The sequence below is a fragment of the Coregonus lavaretus genome (assembly GCF_964263955.1).
Source record: "Coregonus lavaretus genome assembly, chromosome: 24".
Taxonomy (NCBI): Eukaryota; Metazoa; Chordata; class Actinopteri; order Salmoniformes; family Salmonidae; genus Coregonus; species Coregonus lavaretus.
Genome location: NC_140011.1, coordinates 11753963 through 11771414, shown reverse-complemented (window position 1 = coordinate 11771414; position 17452 = coordinate 11753963). Strand labels below are relative to the sequence as shown.

The following is a 17452-nucleotide window of genomic DNA, read 5'->3' as shown; positions in this document are numbered from 1 at the left end:
CATTTGCTTTCCGGGGATGAAACAAAGTGTCTAGCTAGCTAACGTTGGCTATATCTTGTGGGAAGATTTTGGCCAAACCTCACATACAATAGCCTATCACATACAATAGCCTAGTTTAAAGCCTACTAGTAGCTAGCTAACTGGTAATGATGACAGCTGACATGGGCTTCGTCCATGGGCCGTTTCACTGAATCGTCTAGCTGAACTGTCGGCACTGTTGTAACGTTAGGCAAGCTGGTCCACGAGTGGTTACATTGTAGCTAGCGTGTGACTGGATAGCTATGCAAAATTCTGTTTATAACTGGCTGTCACATTATTTTCGGGCTGTGCGTTATTGCCGAGCCCTGCCTTGTGGTATTGATTCGTATAATGAGTGATCATTATGTAAAAGTGAAGGTTCAACTCGAACAAATGAAATCATCAGGCGAGGTTGTGGAGAAGGAGGAGGCAGATATTATCGAGGATGAGGTGCCGGTGGCATCCCCGCCCGCATCTGTCTCCCCAATCCCGGCTAGTGGTACTCCCGTAGCCCAAAGGGAAACATCCAAGACCTCTGTCACTTGCAGGAATCGGAGTAAAAGTAGGAGCAAACTAGGCAAAGATGAAAAGAACACCTGCGCAAAGCAGGAGTCAGACCCAGCACTGCAAGGGACTATAGTAGCTTCCAATGCCAATTCGGGGAAACCCATGAATCGAATAGACAATGACCGGCAGATGCTTCAAATCAAAGGGACTGGGAAGATTCTGCAGGGGGAGACTGAAGCGAATGGTAACACTGTTCCCATCCAACCGCCAAAAGACATCAAAGTAAGCCCACACAACAAAGAGGATGCAAACAAAGTTGCAAAGAGGAGGAAGCCAGTCACCGTGGACACGTTAAAAGCCAAAACCTCTTTGGAGGCACTGAAGCTCAGCATCAGGCAGCTCAAATGGAAAGAGGTATGTCCTTGTTTCATTGATTCATATTTATTGACAAAATGTAGGCTATAGATAGATAGTCAACATTGTTTCTATGCTGAAGTTAAGGAGTTCAGTAGCCTCAGGGCCTGACCTTGCCATTCCACTGCCCTAGTCAAGACTAAAAAATGTGGCCCCGCAAAACTAGTATAGTCCCAGTAAGCAAAATTACATTGATTTTCCAGATGTTGAATTTAGGTTCTATTTAGGTTCTGAATGAAAGGTGAAAAGATGTATTTTCCCCTACGTTTTAAATACATATTTTCCAGGACGTTGAAAAGGCATCTTTTCCGGACGTTGAAAAATGTATATTTTCCAGAAGTTGAAACCAGGTAAATTTTCGGTTCTGAATGAAAGTTGAAAATACTTATTTTCCGGATGTTGAAAATACGTATTTTCCGGACTTTGAAAATATGTATTTTCCGGATGTTGAAATCATGCTCATTTCTGGTTCTGAATGGAAGTTGAAAATACCTAATTTATAAACTCAGCAAAAAAAGAAACGTCCCTTTTTCAGGACCCTGTCTTTCAAAGATAATTTGTGAATATCCAAATAACTTCACAAATCTTCATTGTAAAGGGTTTAAACACTGTTTCCCATGCTTGTTCATTTAACCATAAACAATTAATGAACATCCACCTGTGGAACGGTCGTTAAGACACTAACAGCTTACAGACGGTAGGCAATTAAGGTCACAGTTATGAAAACTTAGGGCACTAAAGAGGCCTTTCTACTGACTCTGAAAAACACCAAAAGAAAGATGCCCAGGGTCCCTGCTCATCTGTGTGAACGTGCCTTAGGCATACTGCAAGGAGGCATGAGGACTGCAGATGTGGCCAGGGCAATACATTGAAATGTCCGCACTGTGAGATGCCTAAGACAGCGCTACAGGGAGACAGGACGGACAGCTGATCGTCCTCGCAGTGGCATACCACGTGTAACAACACCTGCACAGGATCGGTACATCCGAACATTACACCTGCGGGACAGGTACAGGATGGCAACAACAACTGCCCGAGTTACACCAGGAACACACAATCCCTCCATCAGTGCTCAGACTGTCCGCAATAGGCAGAGAGAGGCTGGACTGAGGGCTTGTAGGCCTGTTGTAAGGCAGGTCCTCACCAGACATCACCGGTAACAACGTCGCCTATGGGCACAAACCCACCGTCGCTGGACCAGACAGGACTGGCAAAAAATGCACTTCACTGACGAGTCGCGGTTTTGTCTCACCAGGGGTGATGGTCGGATTCGTGTTTATCGTCTAAGGAATGAGCGTTACACCGAGGCCTGTACACTGGAGCGGGATCGATTTGGAGGTGGAGGGTCCGTCATGGTCTGGGGCAGTGTGTCACAGCATCATCGGACTGAGCTTGTTGTCATTGCAGGCCATCTCAACGCTGTGCGTTACAGGGAAGACATCCTCCTCCCTCATGTGGTACCCTTCCTGCAGGCTCATCCTGACATGACCCTCCAGCATGACAATGCCACCAGCCATACTGGAATGTCAGTGTTCTGCCATGGCCAGTGAAGAGCCCGGATCTCAATCCCATTGAGCACATCTGGGACCTGTTGGATCGGAGGGTGAGGGCTAGGGCCATTCCCTCCAGAAATGTCTGGGAACTTGCAGGTGCCTTGGTGGAAGAGTGGGGTAACATCTCACAGCAAGACCTGGCAAATATGGTGCACTCCATGAGGAGGAGATGCACTGCAGTACTTAATGCAGCTGGTGGCCACACCAGATACTGACTGTTACTTTTGATTTTGACCCCAACTTTGTTCAGGGACACATTATTCAATTTCTGTTGTCTGTGGAACTTGTTCAGTTTATGTCTCAGTTGTTGAATCTTTTTATGTTCATACAAATATTTACACATGTTAAGTTTGCTGAAAGTAAACGCAGTTGACAGTGAGAGGACATTTCTTTTTTTGCTTAGTTTAGATGTCTATGTTTGGGCCAAATCAAGGCTGGTCCAGACCGGACAAAATCTTAACCAATTATAGACATCTATGATTGGTTCAGATTTGGTCCGGACCATAAACCAATGTCAGTCGATGTGGAAATCAAGGCCGGTCCGGACTGCACCAAAAAAAGCTGTCCAAAAGGCGTTGGCGTCAGCCCGTGCTTACTGAGGTGTTGCCTGAAACTGAATTTTATGAATGCCCATCTATGTGGTAAGCCTACAGTTTGTAATACACCAAAAAAAGACATCTGGACAGGACCAAAAAAAACCATATAAAAGACGTTGGCTCGTTTACTGGGGTGTAGCCTACCATGTCAGCCCTCAATGGAATTTTATGAATGCCCATCACAGGAGGCTGGTGGCACCTTAATTGGGGAGGATGGGCTCGTAGTAATGGCTGGAGCGGCATAAGTGGAATGGTATCAAATACATCAAACACATGGTTTCCATTTGCTCCGTCCTCCCCTCAGCAGCCTCCACTGATGCCCATCCATGTGGTTGGCCCACCATTTGTAAAACAGGCTGTTGCATTGGCTTTATTAGTCCTGATTCCTGTGAATAATCAATTTGGGTATTTAAGCTCTGAATATCAGCTACCCAACTTTATCAGGAGTTATCGTGAGCCTATTTGCAATGCGTTTACACAGCAGGAAATGCAGAAAAAAAATGGCTTGTCAAAAAAAAAAAAAAATCAGCTTGTCAAAAATGGACGCATACAAACTTGAAACCACTGATCATGACAATGGGGTGAAACTCCTGGACAACAGTTGTGATTGTCCATTCCATATTGTTCATTTTACTTTGACCTGTCCTGTTTTTAGGATATGTTGTTTGTTAACATGACAGCACATTCTTTATTTGATTGGGTGCCATTTAGGTTAGGCTATTTGATCTGTGAAACCTGCATGATGTAAAAAGTGTCCGTCTCATTACATTGTCCTACATTGTATTATCTCCAGCCTGTAGGCTACAGAAAAGGCCACATACTCTTTCTTCCATATCCTATATCTGCCACATCAGTTATGTTAGATTTATTTTTTGACAGAACGTTGGTGGAGTGCCACAGCGATGCGTCTCTCCAACAGCACCCTGGAGAGGCGCACTGGGAATGGACAAGCAAAATATTTTGACAAAGTGGCCACTGCTTATTAGAGGGCAGCATCAACACTCACCTAAAAAGCCCTTATGCCGCTGCTTGAGAGAAATTGTCGTTGTTTTGGGGCAGAATTATGTGAGGTTTTATGTGTTGTTGTTGGAGGTGCATGTTGGTCAGTTTAGCTCAGAAAATGCCGCCCTCGTCAATCTGCAGCCATAGGCGGACGACTTATCCTGCCTAATGAGCGGGCCGGCCGTGAGTATCCTACATCTATCAGGGGTGCACAACTCCAGTTTACTGTAAGACTGACACTTATTCCTCTTATGTAATGATAAAAACATCAAATTACTATAACAACTATATAAATGAACAACAATGTTGTTATAACAGGTATAGGAGCTACCACTATACACCCCATTTAATCTTTGTTGCATCAACAGTGTTAATCTGTTTTAATCTTTTTTCCCTCAAGGGCTTGATAAAGAATAGCATAGTAGGCCTTAAATGTTAAGGTGTTGATTGACAGTGTCCTACAACACATTGATGAGGGGACACGATCTCTGTTAACCCTTTCACTCCAACCTGACGGCAACAAATCCAGTATACGGTTACACAGCCTGCACCTGGGTATGTGGTGTCTGAAAGTTGTCATTAATGGAAAGGAATTTCTTTAATACATTTATGAGATGGCTAATTGATACGGGTCCCCTCACGTCGCCAGGTGAGCGCCATCTGTTTGGCCCTACAGGCGTTGAATGTGACGCAATTAATACCTGCCATCGGCCGTTATCAACAATGTGGTTCATTATACATGAGGAGCAGTGGAGTTTGAAGCTAACGGACAGTGAGAGGTAAACAACTCTCTTTACTACCACCATGGATGACCATCATGCCTTGAAACGTAATCCCTTCCATGTCCGCCTCAGCAGATCCGATCTGGTTTCAAAACTTTGTAGACTGAGGCCCTATACGTTACACTTTGTCCTGACAGATGCACCTTTAACATAGTCAAGGGCGTAACTGATCCCCTGTTGGTCTGAAAAGAGCTTTGAGGCGTGCAGTGCTGAGGTGTAGTGAGTGATTTCTCATGAAACTAGAACGGAACAATACTGTGATTTTGGGGGGATTTTCACACATTTCTATCCGTATTAGGGTCCTTTGGAGGAAGGATTGTTGACATACACTACCATTCAAAGTTTGGGGTCACTTAGAAATGTCCTTGTTTTCGAAAGAAAAGCAAATTTTTTTTGGCCATTTAAAATAACATCAAATTGATCAGAAATACAGTGTAGACATTGTTAATGTTGTAAATGGCTATTGTAGCTGGAAACGGCAGATTTTTTTAAATGGAATATCTACATAGGCGTACAGAGGCCCATTTATCAGCAACCATCAGTCCTGTGTTCCAATGGCACGTTGTGTTTGCTAATCCAAGTTTATCATTTTAAAAGGCCAGTCTGAGATATGGCTTTTTCTTTGCAACTCTGCCTAGAAGGTCAGCATCCCGTAGTCGCCTCTTCACTGTTGACGTTGAGACTGGTGTTTTGCGGGTACTATTTAATGAAGCTGCCAGTTGAGGACCTGTGAGGCATCTGTTTCTCAAACTAGACACTCTAATGTATTTGTCCTCTTGCTCAGTTGTGCACCGGGGCCTCCCACTCTTCTTTCTATTCTGGTTAGAGCCAGTTTGTGCTGTTCTGTGAAGGGAGTAGTACACAGCGTTGTACGAGATCTTCAGTTTCTTGGCAATTTCTTGCATGGAATAGCCTTAATTTCTCAGAACAAGAATAGACCGACGAGTTTCAGAAGAACGTTCTTTGTTTCTAGCCATTTTGAGCCTGTAATTGAACCCACAATTGCTGATGCTCCAGATACTCAACTAGTTTCAAGAATGCCAGTTTTATTGCTTCTTTAATCAGCACAACAGTTTTCAGCTGTGCTAACATAATTGCAAAAGGGTTTTCTAATGATAAATTAGCCTTTTAAAATGATAAACTTGGATTAGCAAACACAACGTGCCATTGGAACACAGGACTAATGGTTGCTGATAATGTGCCTTTGTATGCCTATGTAGATATTCCATTAAAGATCAGCCGTTTCCAGCTACAATAGCCATTTACAACATTAACAATGTCTACACTGTATTTATGATCAATTTGATGTTATTTTAATGGCAAAAAAATTGCTTTTCTTTCGAAAACAAGGACATTTCTAAGTGACCCCAAACTTTACAGACCCCAAACGGTAGTGTATATCTTATATTTGTAATAACATAATTGACATAATTCATTTAAATTGGAATATTTGTGACATTTTGGTGTTACCCAGGCCTCCTTTAAAACTCTATAATGTTTCATCTGTAGGTGCTAAAAAGCTCAAGTTGGTGTCATATGAAGCTTTACTGCTTGCTCTGTAATATGAGTGGTATTTTGATTTCAATAACAATTTTCTTACATTAATTTATGATTATTGAAATATATAAACATGAATATAGAAAATATGTACTTTTTTTATTAGGCCCATTTTTATTTATTTATTGTTGAACATAATAATAGTCTACGAGTATATCAAAGTTCCAGAGTAGGATCTGTCCTAGATTTAAAGTTATGGACCATTTTCTATTGAGAAATTGGCAGAGTAGGCAATGTATCACAGCCCTCCTTTTTGCTTGTGTCATTTCACATCCTGCAAATCACCAGCAGAGGGCGACCATTTTGAATCCATTTTCACATTCACTCTGTTGGTAACGCTTACAAATTGGATCATAACTCTAAAACTAGCAGATCCCACTCTGGAACTTTTATATGCCCATAGAGTATATTATGTTAAACATCATATAGATAAATTAGCCACATTTTTAAAATATTTAAAATATTCATGTTTATATTTTTCTATATTTATATAAGAAATGTGTTATTGAAATCAAAATGCTAGTCATATTACAGAGCAAGTGGTAAAGCTTTATATGACACAACCTTTGCATTGTAGCACCAAGAGATTAAACATGATAAAGTCTTAAAGGAGGCCTGGGTAAGGCCAAAATGTCATAAATTATTTCTCAATTAAGCTTTAAGATACAAATGTCAAATATATGTCAACAATCCTTCCTCCAAAAGACCGTTCTATGGATTACATTTTGTGAAAATCCCCCAAATCATGGTCTTTGTTTCTTTTAGTTTCGTAAGGAATCACACTAGTGTAAGTAAGTCCATTGACCTAAGTATATTAAGGCACACCCATCTTTCAGTGGTAGGAGATAGGCCTAATATTCAACTTAACATACTTGACCCTAGTAGGCTATAGCCTGGTGTATGGAGAAGAGGAACTTGAGAGATTGATTTTCTAATGTAATTTATTATCTGAATAGGTCTTTGAAGATGTTGACCCATATGAAAACTCAGAGAGCAGTTCCTCCCTCTATATTCAATTACAATAATTACATTACAATAATGACAAAAATTGCAACTAATTCCCCCACTCCTTCCTACGGCAGGAAGCAGGTCTAGTGAGTTGATTCCAGAGCTATGGCTCTGGTTCTCAACTCAGTTTTTCACTGATAACCAGTAGGGGACATGCAGTTTTGAGTTTTGCCAGTAGCCAAACATGACATTGGGTGTGCTTGCTGTGCATTGCCTCGATGAATACTGCACTGATGTGGGCTAGGCCTATAGACAAGATGCACAGTGGGAGAATCACATTTTTCCCTCTAAGCCTAAATGTATTGACCACTCCGCACTCTACGGTTGTTATTGATCCATGCTTTACTGTTGATGACCCAGCCTACTGTCATCTGCCATTAGACGTTACCCTCATTCGCTCACTACACTATGATGAGGACGGACACTATTTAGTGTTATTCCACAGATGTAGGCTAGTCTTGTGTAGAGAAGCCTCAGCCTACATGGGAGACACTGTCTAAAGCCTGACATAAGGGCTCTGCTATAGGTGAACAAGCCCTCTGTATCATTGACTGTCACTAGGGGCATTTGTTAATTAGGTTCTAGGACTATAATAGGCACTAGGTAGAGTCCTAATCATGGTTTACTCACTGAGTTAGTGTAGCCTATAAGGCATGGCCATAATGTGTCAGTAAACTAGGCCTAACATCCTGGCCGCTGTGGAACCGGGTGGTTTTGACGGCACAGCACTTTTGAAGCCCCAGAGGCATCTGCCTCCTGACTTTCAGCATATGGCCTTCTGTTAACGGTGGGAAATGATTAGAGGTAATCTCTGATAATCCAACATGATTATATTCCCCTCTCAGGGAGCTGCACAGGGAAGAGTCAGATTGAGAGAGAGGGAGTCAAACTCTCATGTGAAATAGGGAGGATAATGTCTGTTTAATTTGGATCTGACAGATTACCTTTCTGTTTTCCACTACTTGCCAAGTGAGGTTTATAAAAAAGACAGTAGGCTGTCATCATTGACCTTTATGGATGGCACTTGGCATATGCGGCCATGTATAGTATTGTTGACATGGATAGCTTGTCTAACAACTCCAACTTTAGTATGATGTGAAAGAATAGGCAGGCAGTGGGTTGACAGGCAGAGTACAGATCTTGTTGTAAAATTGTTACATGCCCGCTGCCAGGCAACCTTACCAGGCTGGATCAGGAGGAATGATCAGGCTTGCCAGGACAAGTCTCTGCTAATTCATGCCAACGTCTCTCGGCCAATTCTGATTGAATGTTAAGGAGATGAGCTAATATCCTCTTCTGAACTGTGGGATGGAGCCAGAAGAACTAGAATTGTTCATTATTCACTCAATCACGCAATGTCCACAAGTGCCTCTTTGTGTGCCTGTGTGTGTGCGCGCGCACGTGTGTTAGATGAAGTTCTGGAATGCACTCACAGATGGGGCTATTCCCGTCTCTCTTCCCCTCCTCCACTAGATACTGCCCAAATGAATGTGACCCAATTAGCTGATAAGATTAAGGGGTGGTTAAACATTGAAATCTATGAGATTGTATTTATAGCAGGCTTTGACTGTCATGCAAGTTTTCTCTCTCACACTCTTTCTTTATTTATTCAGTTTCTCACGGGATGGTCCTACACCTCCCCTGTCATGTAGCTCCCCATACAGAAAAAACGAAATGATTTAACATGTGGAAAATCACGATTTCACATGTGAAAACATGTTTTGTGTTATCACATGTTGCTTTACATGTTGTCACATGTTATCACATTAACTTCACATAAGATCACGTGTTCACATCTGAAATTCATGGAGTTTTTCTTCAAGGGTCGCCTTGGGCCTATTCACTGAGGTGGCAATGACACCGTTTAGAATGTTGCAGATAGAAATACAATGTGTGGAGTTGTGAGATTCCCTAATTGACCCTTCATAAAGGTAGATTCAAGACAATAACCTTCATTTCTGTCTGATGTGATGGAAAGTATGTTACCACCGCTGGTGACACCATGGGTTTCTGAGCGGGTCATGGTGTGTGAAGGGTTAGCAGGAAGATGTCAGAGTTCCAGGGAAGGCCCCAGCAGGCGGTTGTTGTAATCCTGTGAGAATATCATGTCCGTCCCCTGCCAGGGCTCCTCCTAACCATAGACTTACAGTATATGATTAGCTAACACAGGACTGCAGTCTCATTCACATTACCCACTGGGAGGTAAGCTCTGCCTCCTAGTGTCACTGGAAGGGCCACCCGCACACCCTGGCCTGAAATAACTTCTCTATTCGTGACAAGCAAATGGCCTCGTTAGTGGATGGAAGAATCCTTCATATTAATATAACAAAACCACAATACTGAGTAAAAGATGGTGCAACATGCGAAATTCCACCTGCACAAACCTATCCTATCAGTCTTTGAGCATGTATTTTTGTGTGTGCCAGTGTTTCATTCAACACCCCAACCCGATACTTGATATCCAATCTTTCTTGCGTTGGTTGGAATTGTGAGAATACCTCAACACTAACCCTTCATAGATCTCAATCATCAGAACCCCATCCTCAAACATCTCTCTCTCTCTCTCTCTCTCTCTCTCTCTCTCTCTCCTTTTACAGTTCCCTATGGGCAGGCGGTCTGCCTGTGACATCTACTGGCATGGAGTCTCTTTCCATGACAATGACAACATCATCTCTGGACAGGTCAACAAGTTCCCAGGTACATTGATCCCCTCTATTCATGGAAAGAATCTATGGGAGACGCTGGACACCATTTTGTATGTTGTCACAGTGTTTCGCATAGATGATTTTCCAGTTTCCCAAATCAACATCCACAGCCTCTTTAACAAAAAATGTATTAGCCAGTCCTACCCCCTATATAATGTTATAGTGGGAAACACTGTTGCCAAGCAGGTTTTTGGCATGTATCCTGTTATGTGAGCCTTGCTAAGCCCAGCTTTGTTAATGCCTTGTCATGCCAAGGTAATAAACCCAGCATTACTGATTATCGTATTAAGAGTGAGGAGGATTATTATATTGTGTGAGGAGCTGTAGCATGCTACACCCGACCATCACCCCATATATACTGCTCATCACTCACCCCATAACACGCAGAACTACATGAGGGTGGGTTACCAAACCACCTGTCTGTTTCTCACGTGTATGCTCTAGCTCCACTCATCATTGGCCTGTGTCACGCCATGCTACACCCATTGACTGGGTACAGAGCCAAGGTCTTCTGTGCTCCACAACACAGTGTTAGCCCTCTGAACTTAAACCTACACTCTTAGAAAGAAAGGTACTATATAGAACCAAAAAGGGTACTTTGGCTGTCCCCATAGGAGAAACCTTTGAAGAACCCTTTTTGGTTCCAGGTACCTATTCAAGTTAGTGGATTCGGCTATATCAGCCACACCTGTTGCTGACAGATGTATAAAATCGAGCACACAGCAATGCAATCTCCATAGACAAACATTGGCAATAGAATGGCCTTACTGAAGAGCTCAGTGACTTCCAACGTGGCACTGTCATAGGATGCCACCTTTCCAACAAGTCAGTTTGTCAAATATCTGCCCTGCTAGAGCTGCCCCAATCAACTGTAAGTGCTGTTATTGTGAAGTGGAAACGTCTAGGAGCAACAACGGCTCAGCTGCGAAGTGGTAGGCCACACAAGCTCACAGAACAGGACCACCGAGTGCCGAAGCACGTAGCGCGTAAAAATTGTCTGTCCTCGGTTGCAACACTCACTACTGAGTTCCAAACTGCCTCTGGAAGCAACGTCAGCACAAGAACTGTTAGTCGGGAACTTCATAACATTTGTTTCAATGGCCGTGCAGCCGCAAACAAGCCGAAGATCACCATGCACAATGCCAAGCGTCGGCTGGAGTGGTGTAAAGCTCACCGCCGTTGGACTCTGGAGCAGTGGAAACGCATTCTCTGGAGTGATAAATCACGCTTCACCATCAGGCAGTCCGACGGACGAATCTGGGTTTGGCGAATGCCAGGAGAATTCTACCTGTCCCAATGCATAGTGCCAACTGTAAAGTTTGGTGGAGGAGGAATAATGGTCTGGGGCTGCTTTTCATGGTTCTGGCTAGGTCCCTTAGTTCCAGTGAAGGGAAATCTTAACACTACAACATACAATGACATTCTAGACGATTCTGTGCTTCCTACTTTGTGGCAACAGTTTGGGGAAGGCCCTTTCCTGTTTCAGCATGAAAATGCCCCCGTTCACAAAGCACGGTCCATACAGAAATGGTTTGTCGAGATCAGTGTGGAAGAACTTGACTGGCCTGCACAGAGCCCTGACCTCAACCCCATCGAACACATTTGGGATGAATTGGAATGCTGACTGAGAGCCAGGCCTAATCGCCCAACATCAGTGCCTGACCTCATTAATGCTATTGTGGCTGAATGGAAGCAAGTCATAGCAGCAATGTTCCAACATCTAGTGGAAAGCCTTCCCAGAAGAGTGGAGGCTGTTATAGCAGCCCATGATTTTGGAATGAGATGTTCGACGAGCAGGTGTCCCAGATACTTTTGGTCATGTAGTGTACCTTTTTTAAATGGCCTCTGTCTGTCTGTCCGTCTGTAAATTGTTCTGTAGGTATGATTGAGATGCTGAGGAAGATCAACCTGACCCGAGCTGTGAGGACCATGCAGGAGCTGTTCCCTGAGGAGTACAACTTCTACCCCCGCTCCTGGATCCTGCCCGAGGAGTACCAGCTCTTCTCCGCACAGGTACAGTACACAGCCAAGGATACAGGACAATAATTGGGCAAAAAATCAGAATTGGGCTGCCTGTGTAAGTGCCTCTCTCCCCACCTCTGTTTTCAGCTGCACTCAGCTGGCAAAGTTAGTGTGACAAAATGTTGCTGTTTTAAAGCACATTTTCTGCAATTCTACACATTTTGACATGGGAAATATCCAGTGGGGAAAAAAAGTATTTAGTCAGCCACCAATTGTGCAAGTTCTCCCACTTAAAAAGATGAGAGAGGCCTATAATTTTCATCATAGGTACACGTCAACTATGACAGACAAATTGAGGAAAAAAATTCCAGAAAATGACATTGTAGGATTTTTAATGAATTTATTTGCAAATTATGGTGGAAAATAAGTATTTGGTCACCTACAAACAAGTAAGATTTCTGGCCCCCACAGACCTGTAACTTATTCTTTAAGAGGCTCCTCTGTCCTCCACTCGTTACCTGTATTAATGGCACCTGTTTGAACTTGTTATCAGTATAAAAGACACCTGTCCACAACCTCAAACAGTCACACTCCAAACTCCACTATGGCCAAGACCAAAGAACTGTCAAAGGACACCAGAAACAAAATTGTAGACCTGCACCAGGCTGGGAAGACTGAATCTGCAATAGGTAAGCAGCTTGGTTTGAAGAAATCAACTGTGGGAGCAATTATTAGGAAATGGAAGACATACAAGACCACTGATAATCTCCCTCGATCTGGGGCTCCACGCAAGATCTCACCCCGTGGGGTCAAAATGATCACAAGAACGGTGAGCAAAAATCCCAGAACCACACGGGGGGACCTAGTGAATGACCTGCAGAGAGCTGGGACCAAAGTAACAAAGCCTACCATCAGTAACACACTACGCAGCCAGGGACTCAAATCCTGCAGTGCCAGACGTGTCCCCCTGCTTAAGCCAGTACATGTCCAGGCCCGTCTGAAGCTTGCTAGAGTGCATTTGGATGATCCAGAAGAGGATTGGGAGAATGTCATATGGTCAGATGAAACCAAAATATAACTTTTTGGTAAAAACTCAACTCGTCGTGTTTGGAGGACAAAGAATGCTGAGTTGCATCCAAAGAACACCATACCTACTGTGAAGTATGGGGGTGGAAACATCATGCTTTGGGGCTGTTTTTCTGCAAAGGGACCAGGACGACTGATCTGTGTAAAGGAAAGAATGAATGGGGCCATGTATCGTGAGATTTTGAGTGAAAACCTCCTTCCATCAGCAAGGGCATTGAAGATGAAACGTGGCTGGGTCTTTCAGCATGACAATGATCCCAAACACACCGCCCGGGCAACGAAGGAGTGGCTTCGTAAGAAGCATTTCAAGGTCCTGGAGTGGCCTAGCCAGTCTCCAGATCTCAACCCCATAGAAAATCTTTGGAGGGAGTTGAAAGTCCGTGTTGCCCAGCGACAGCCCCAAAACATCACTGCTCTAGAGGAGATCTGCATGGAGGAATGGGCCAAAATACCAGCAACAGTGTGTGATAACCTTGTGAAGACTTACAGAAAACGTTTGACCTGTGTCATTGCCAACAAAGGGTATATAACAAAGTATTGAGAAACTTTTGTTATTGAACAAATACTTATTTTCCACCATAATTTGCAAATAAATTCATTAAAAATCCTACAATGTCATTTTCTGTATTTTTTTTCCTCAATTTGTCTGTCATAGTTGACGTGTACCTATGATGAAAATTATAGGCCTCTCTCATCTTTTTAAGTGGGAGAACTTGCACAATTGGTGGCTGACTAAATACTTTTTTTCCCCACTGTATATATACACAGTGGGGGGAAAAAAGTATTTAGTCAGCCACCAATTGTGCAAGTTCTCCCACTTAAAAAGATGAGAGAGGCCTGTAATTTTCATCATAGGTACACGTCAACTATGACAGACAAATTGAGAAGTAAAAAATCCAGAAAATCACATTGTAGGATTTTTTATGAATTTTTTTGCAAATTATGGTGGAAAATAAGTATTTGGTCACCTACAATCAATCAAGATTTCTGGCTCTCACAGACCTGTAACTTATTCTTTAAGAGGCTCCTCTGTCCTCCACTCGTTACCTGTATTAATGGCACCTGTTTGAACTTGTTATCAGTATAAAAGACACCTGTCCACAACCTCAAACAGTCACACTCCAAACTCCACTATGGCCAAGACCAAAGACCTGTCAAAGGACACCAGAAACGAAATTGTAGACCTGCACCAGGCTGGGAAGACTGAATCTGCAATAGGTAAGCAGCTTGGTTTGAAGAAATCAACTGTGGGAGTAATTATTAGGAAATGGAAGACATACAAGACCACTGATAATCTCCCTCGATCTGGGGCTCCACGCAAGATCTCACCCCGTGGGGTCAAAATGATCACAAGAACGGTGAGCAAAAATCCCAGAACCACACTGGGGGACCTAGTGAATGACCTGCAGAGAGCTGGGACCAAAGTAACAAAGCCTACCATCAGTAACACACTACGCCGCCAGGGACTCAAATCCTGCAGTGCCAGACGTGTCCCCCTGCTTAAGCCAGTACATGTCCAGGCCCGTCTGAAGTTTGCTAGAGTGCATTTGGATGATCCAGAAGAGGATTGGGAGAATGTCATATGGTCAGATGAAACCAAAATAGAACTTTTTGGTAAAAACTCAACTCGTCGTGTTTGGAGGACAAAGAATGCTGAGTTGCATCCAAAGAACACCATACCTAATGCGAAGCATGGGGGTGGAAACATCATGCTTTGGGGCTGTTTTTCTGCAAAGGGACCAGGATGACTGATCCGTGTAAAGGAAAGAATGAATGGGGCCATGTATCATGAGATTTTGAGTGAAAACCTCCTTCCATCAGCAAGGGCATTGAAGATGAAACGTGGCTGGGTCTTTCAGCATGACAATGATCCCAAACACACCGCCCGGGCAACGAAGGAGTGGCTTCGTAAGAAGCATTTCAAGGTCCTGGAGTGGCCTAGCCAGTCTCCAGATCTCAACCCCATAGAAAATCTTTGGAGGGAGTTGAAAGTCTGTGTTGCCCAGTGACAGCCCCAAAACATCACTGCTCTAGAGGAGATCTGCATGGAGGAATGGGCCAAAATACCAGCAACAGTGTGTGAAAACCTTGTGAAGACTTACAGAAAACGTTTGACCTGTGTCATTGCCAACAAAGGGTATATAACAAAGTATTGAGAATCTTTTGTTATTGACCAAATACTTATTTTCCACCATCATTTGCAAATAAATTCATAAAAAATCCTACAATGTGATTTTCTGGATTTTTCTTTCACATTTTTTCTGTCATAGTTGACGTGTACCTATGATGAAAATTACAGGCCTCTCTCATCTTTTTAAGTGGGAGAACTTGCACAATTGGTGGCTGACTAAATACTTTTTTCCCCCACTGTATATACAGTGAGGGAAAAAAGTATTTGATCCCCTGCTGATTTTGTACGTTTGCCCACTGACAAAGAAATTATCAGTCTTATAATTTTTAATGGTAGGTTTATTAGAACAGTGAGAGACAGAATAACAACAACAAAATCCAGAAAAACACATGTCAAAAATGTTATACATTGATTTGCATTTTAATGAGGGAAATAAGTATTTGACCCCCTCTCAATCAGAAAGATTTCTGGCTCCCAGGTGTCTTTTATACAGGTAACGGGAGTGCTCCTAATCTCAGTTTGTTACCTGTATAAAAGACACCTGTCCACAGAAGCAATCAATCAATCAGATTCCAAACTCTCCACCATGGCCAAGACCAAAGAGCTCTCCAAGGATGTCAGGGACAAGATTGTAGACCTACACAAGGCTGGAATGGGCTACAAGACCATCACCAAGCAGCTTGGTGAGAAGGTGACAACAGTTGGTGTGATTATTCGCAAATTGAAGAAACACAAAATAACTGTCACTCCCTCGGCCTGGGGCTCCATGCAAGATCTCACCTCGTGGAGTTGCAATGATCATGAGAACGGTGAGGAATCAGCCCAGAACTACACGGGAGGATCTTGTCAATGATCTCAAGGCAGCTGGGACCATAGTCACCAAGAAAACAATTGGTAACACACTACGCCGTGAAGGACTGAAATCCTGCAGCGCCCGCAAGGTTCCCCTGTTCAAGAAAGCACATATACAGGCCCATCTGAAGTTTGCCAATGAACATCTGAATGATTCAGAGGAGAACTGGGTGAAAGTGTTGTGGTCAGATGAGACCAAAATCGAGCTCTTTGGCATCAACTCAACACGCTGTGTTTGGAGGAGGAGGAATGCTGCCTATGACCCCAAGAACACCATCCCCACCGTCAAACATGGAGGTGGAAACATTATGCTTTGGGGGTGTTTTTCTGCTAAGGGGACAGGACAACTTCACCGCATCAAAGGGACGATGGACGGGGCCATGTACCGTCAAATCTTGGGTGAGAACCTCCTTCCCTCAGCCAGGGCATTGAAAATGGGTCGTGGATGGGTATTCCAGCATGACAATGACCCAAAACACACGGCCAAGGCAACAAAGGAGTGGCTCAAGAAGAAGCACATTAAGGTCTTGTAGTGGCCTAGCCAGTCTCCAGACCTTAATACCATATAACATCTGTGGAGGGAGCTGAAGGTTCGAGTTGCCAAACGTCAGGCTCGAAACCTTAATGACTTGGAGAAGGTCTGCAAAGAGGAGTGTGACAAAATCCCTCCTGAGATGTGTGCAAACCTGGTGGCCAACTGCAAGAAACTTCTGACCTCTATGATTGCCAACAAGGGTTTTGCCACCTAGTACTAAGTCATGTTTTGCAGAGAGGTGAAATACTTATTTCCCTCATTAAAATGCAAATCAATTTACAAAATTTTTAACATGCGTTTTTCTAGATTTTTTTGTTGTTATTCTGTCTCTCACTGTTCAAATAAACCTACCATTAAAATTATAGACTGATCATTTCTTTGTCAGTGGGCAAACGTACAAAATCAGCAGGGGATCAAATACTTTTTTCCCTCACTGTGTGTGTGTGTGTATATATATATATATATATATATATATATATATATATATATATATATATATATATATATATATATATATATATATATATATATATATATATATATATATATAGCATTATTATTTCTGCAGACTTTATATCTGCTTTCAGTAGTTTAAGTTTACACTGAAAACATTTTACCATCCCGAAAATTATATATAAAAACATACAGTACAATCCTCAGTGGACAGTTTATTAGGTACACCACCCATTCACGGAAATTGTTTGCTCCTACAGACAGTGGCCGTGGCTTGTTATATAAAGCAGG

The 17452-nt window shown here is 42.9% G+C and overlaps 1 protein-coding gene across 1 annotated transcript in view; it reads left to right on the top strand.

The window, feature by feature from the left end:
• The first annotated feature begins 289 nt into the window (after window positions 1-289).
• LOC311099717 (tubulin polyglutamylase TTLL11-like) overlaps window positions 290-17452 on the top strand; it is a 45923-nt gene continuing 28760 nt past the window's right edge. The window contains exons 1-3 of the mRNA XM_084140455.1: window positions 290-939; window positions 10035-10134; window positions 12022-12155. Coding sequence (XP_083996581.1) covers window positions 370-939; window positions 10035-10134; window positions 12022-12155 — 804 coding nt within the window. The 5' untranslated portion in view covers window positions 290-369. The remainder of the gene's footprint in view (window positions 940-10034; window positions 10135-12021; window positions 12156-17452) is intronic.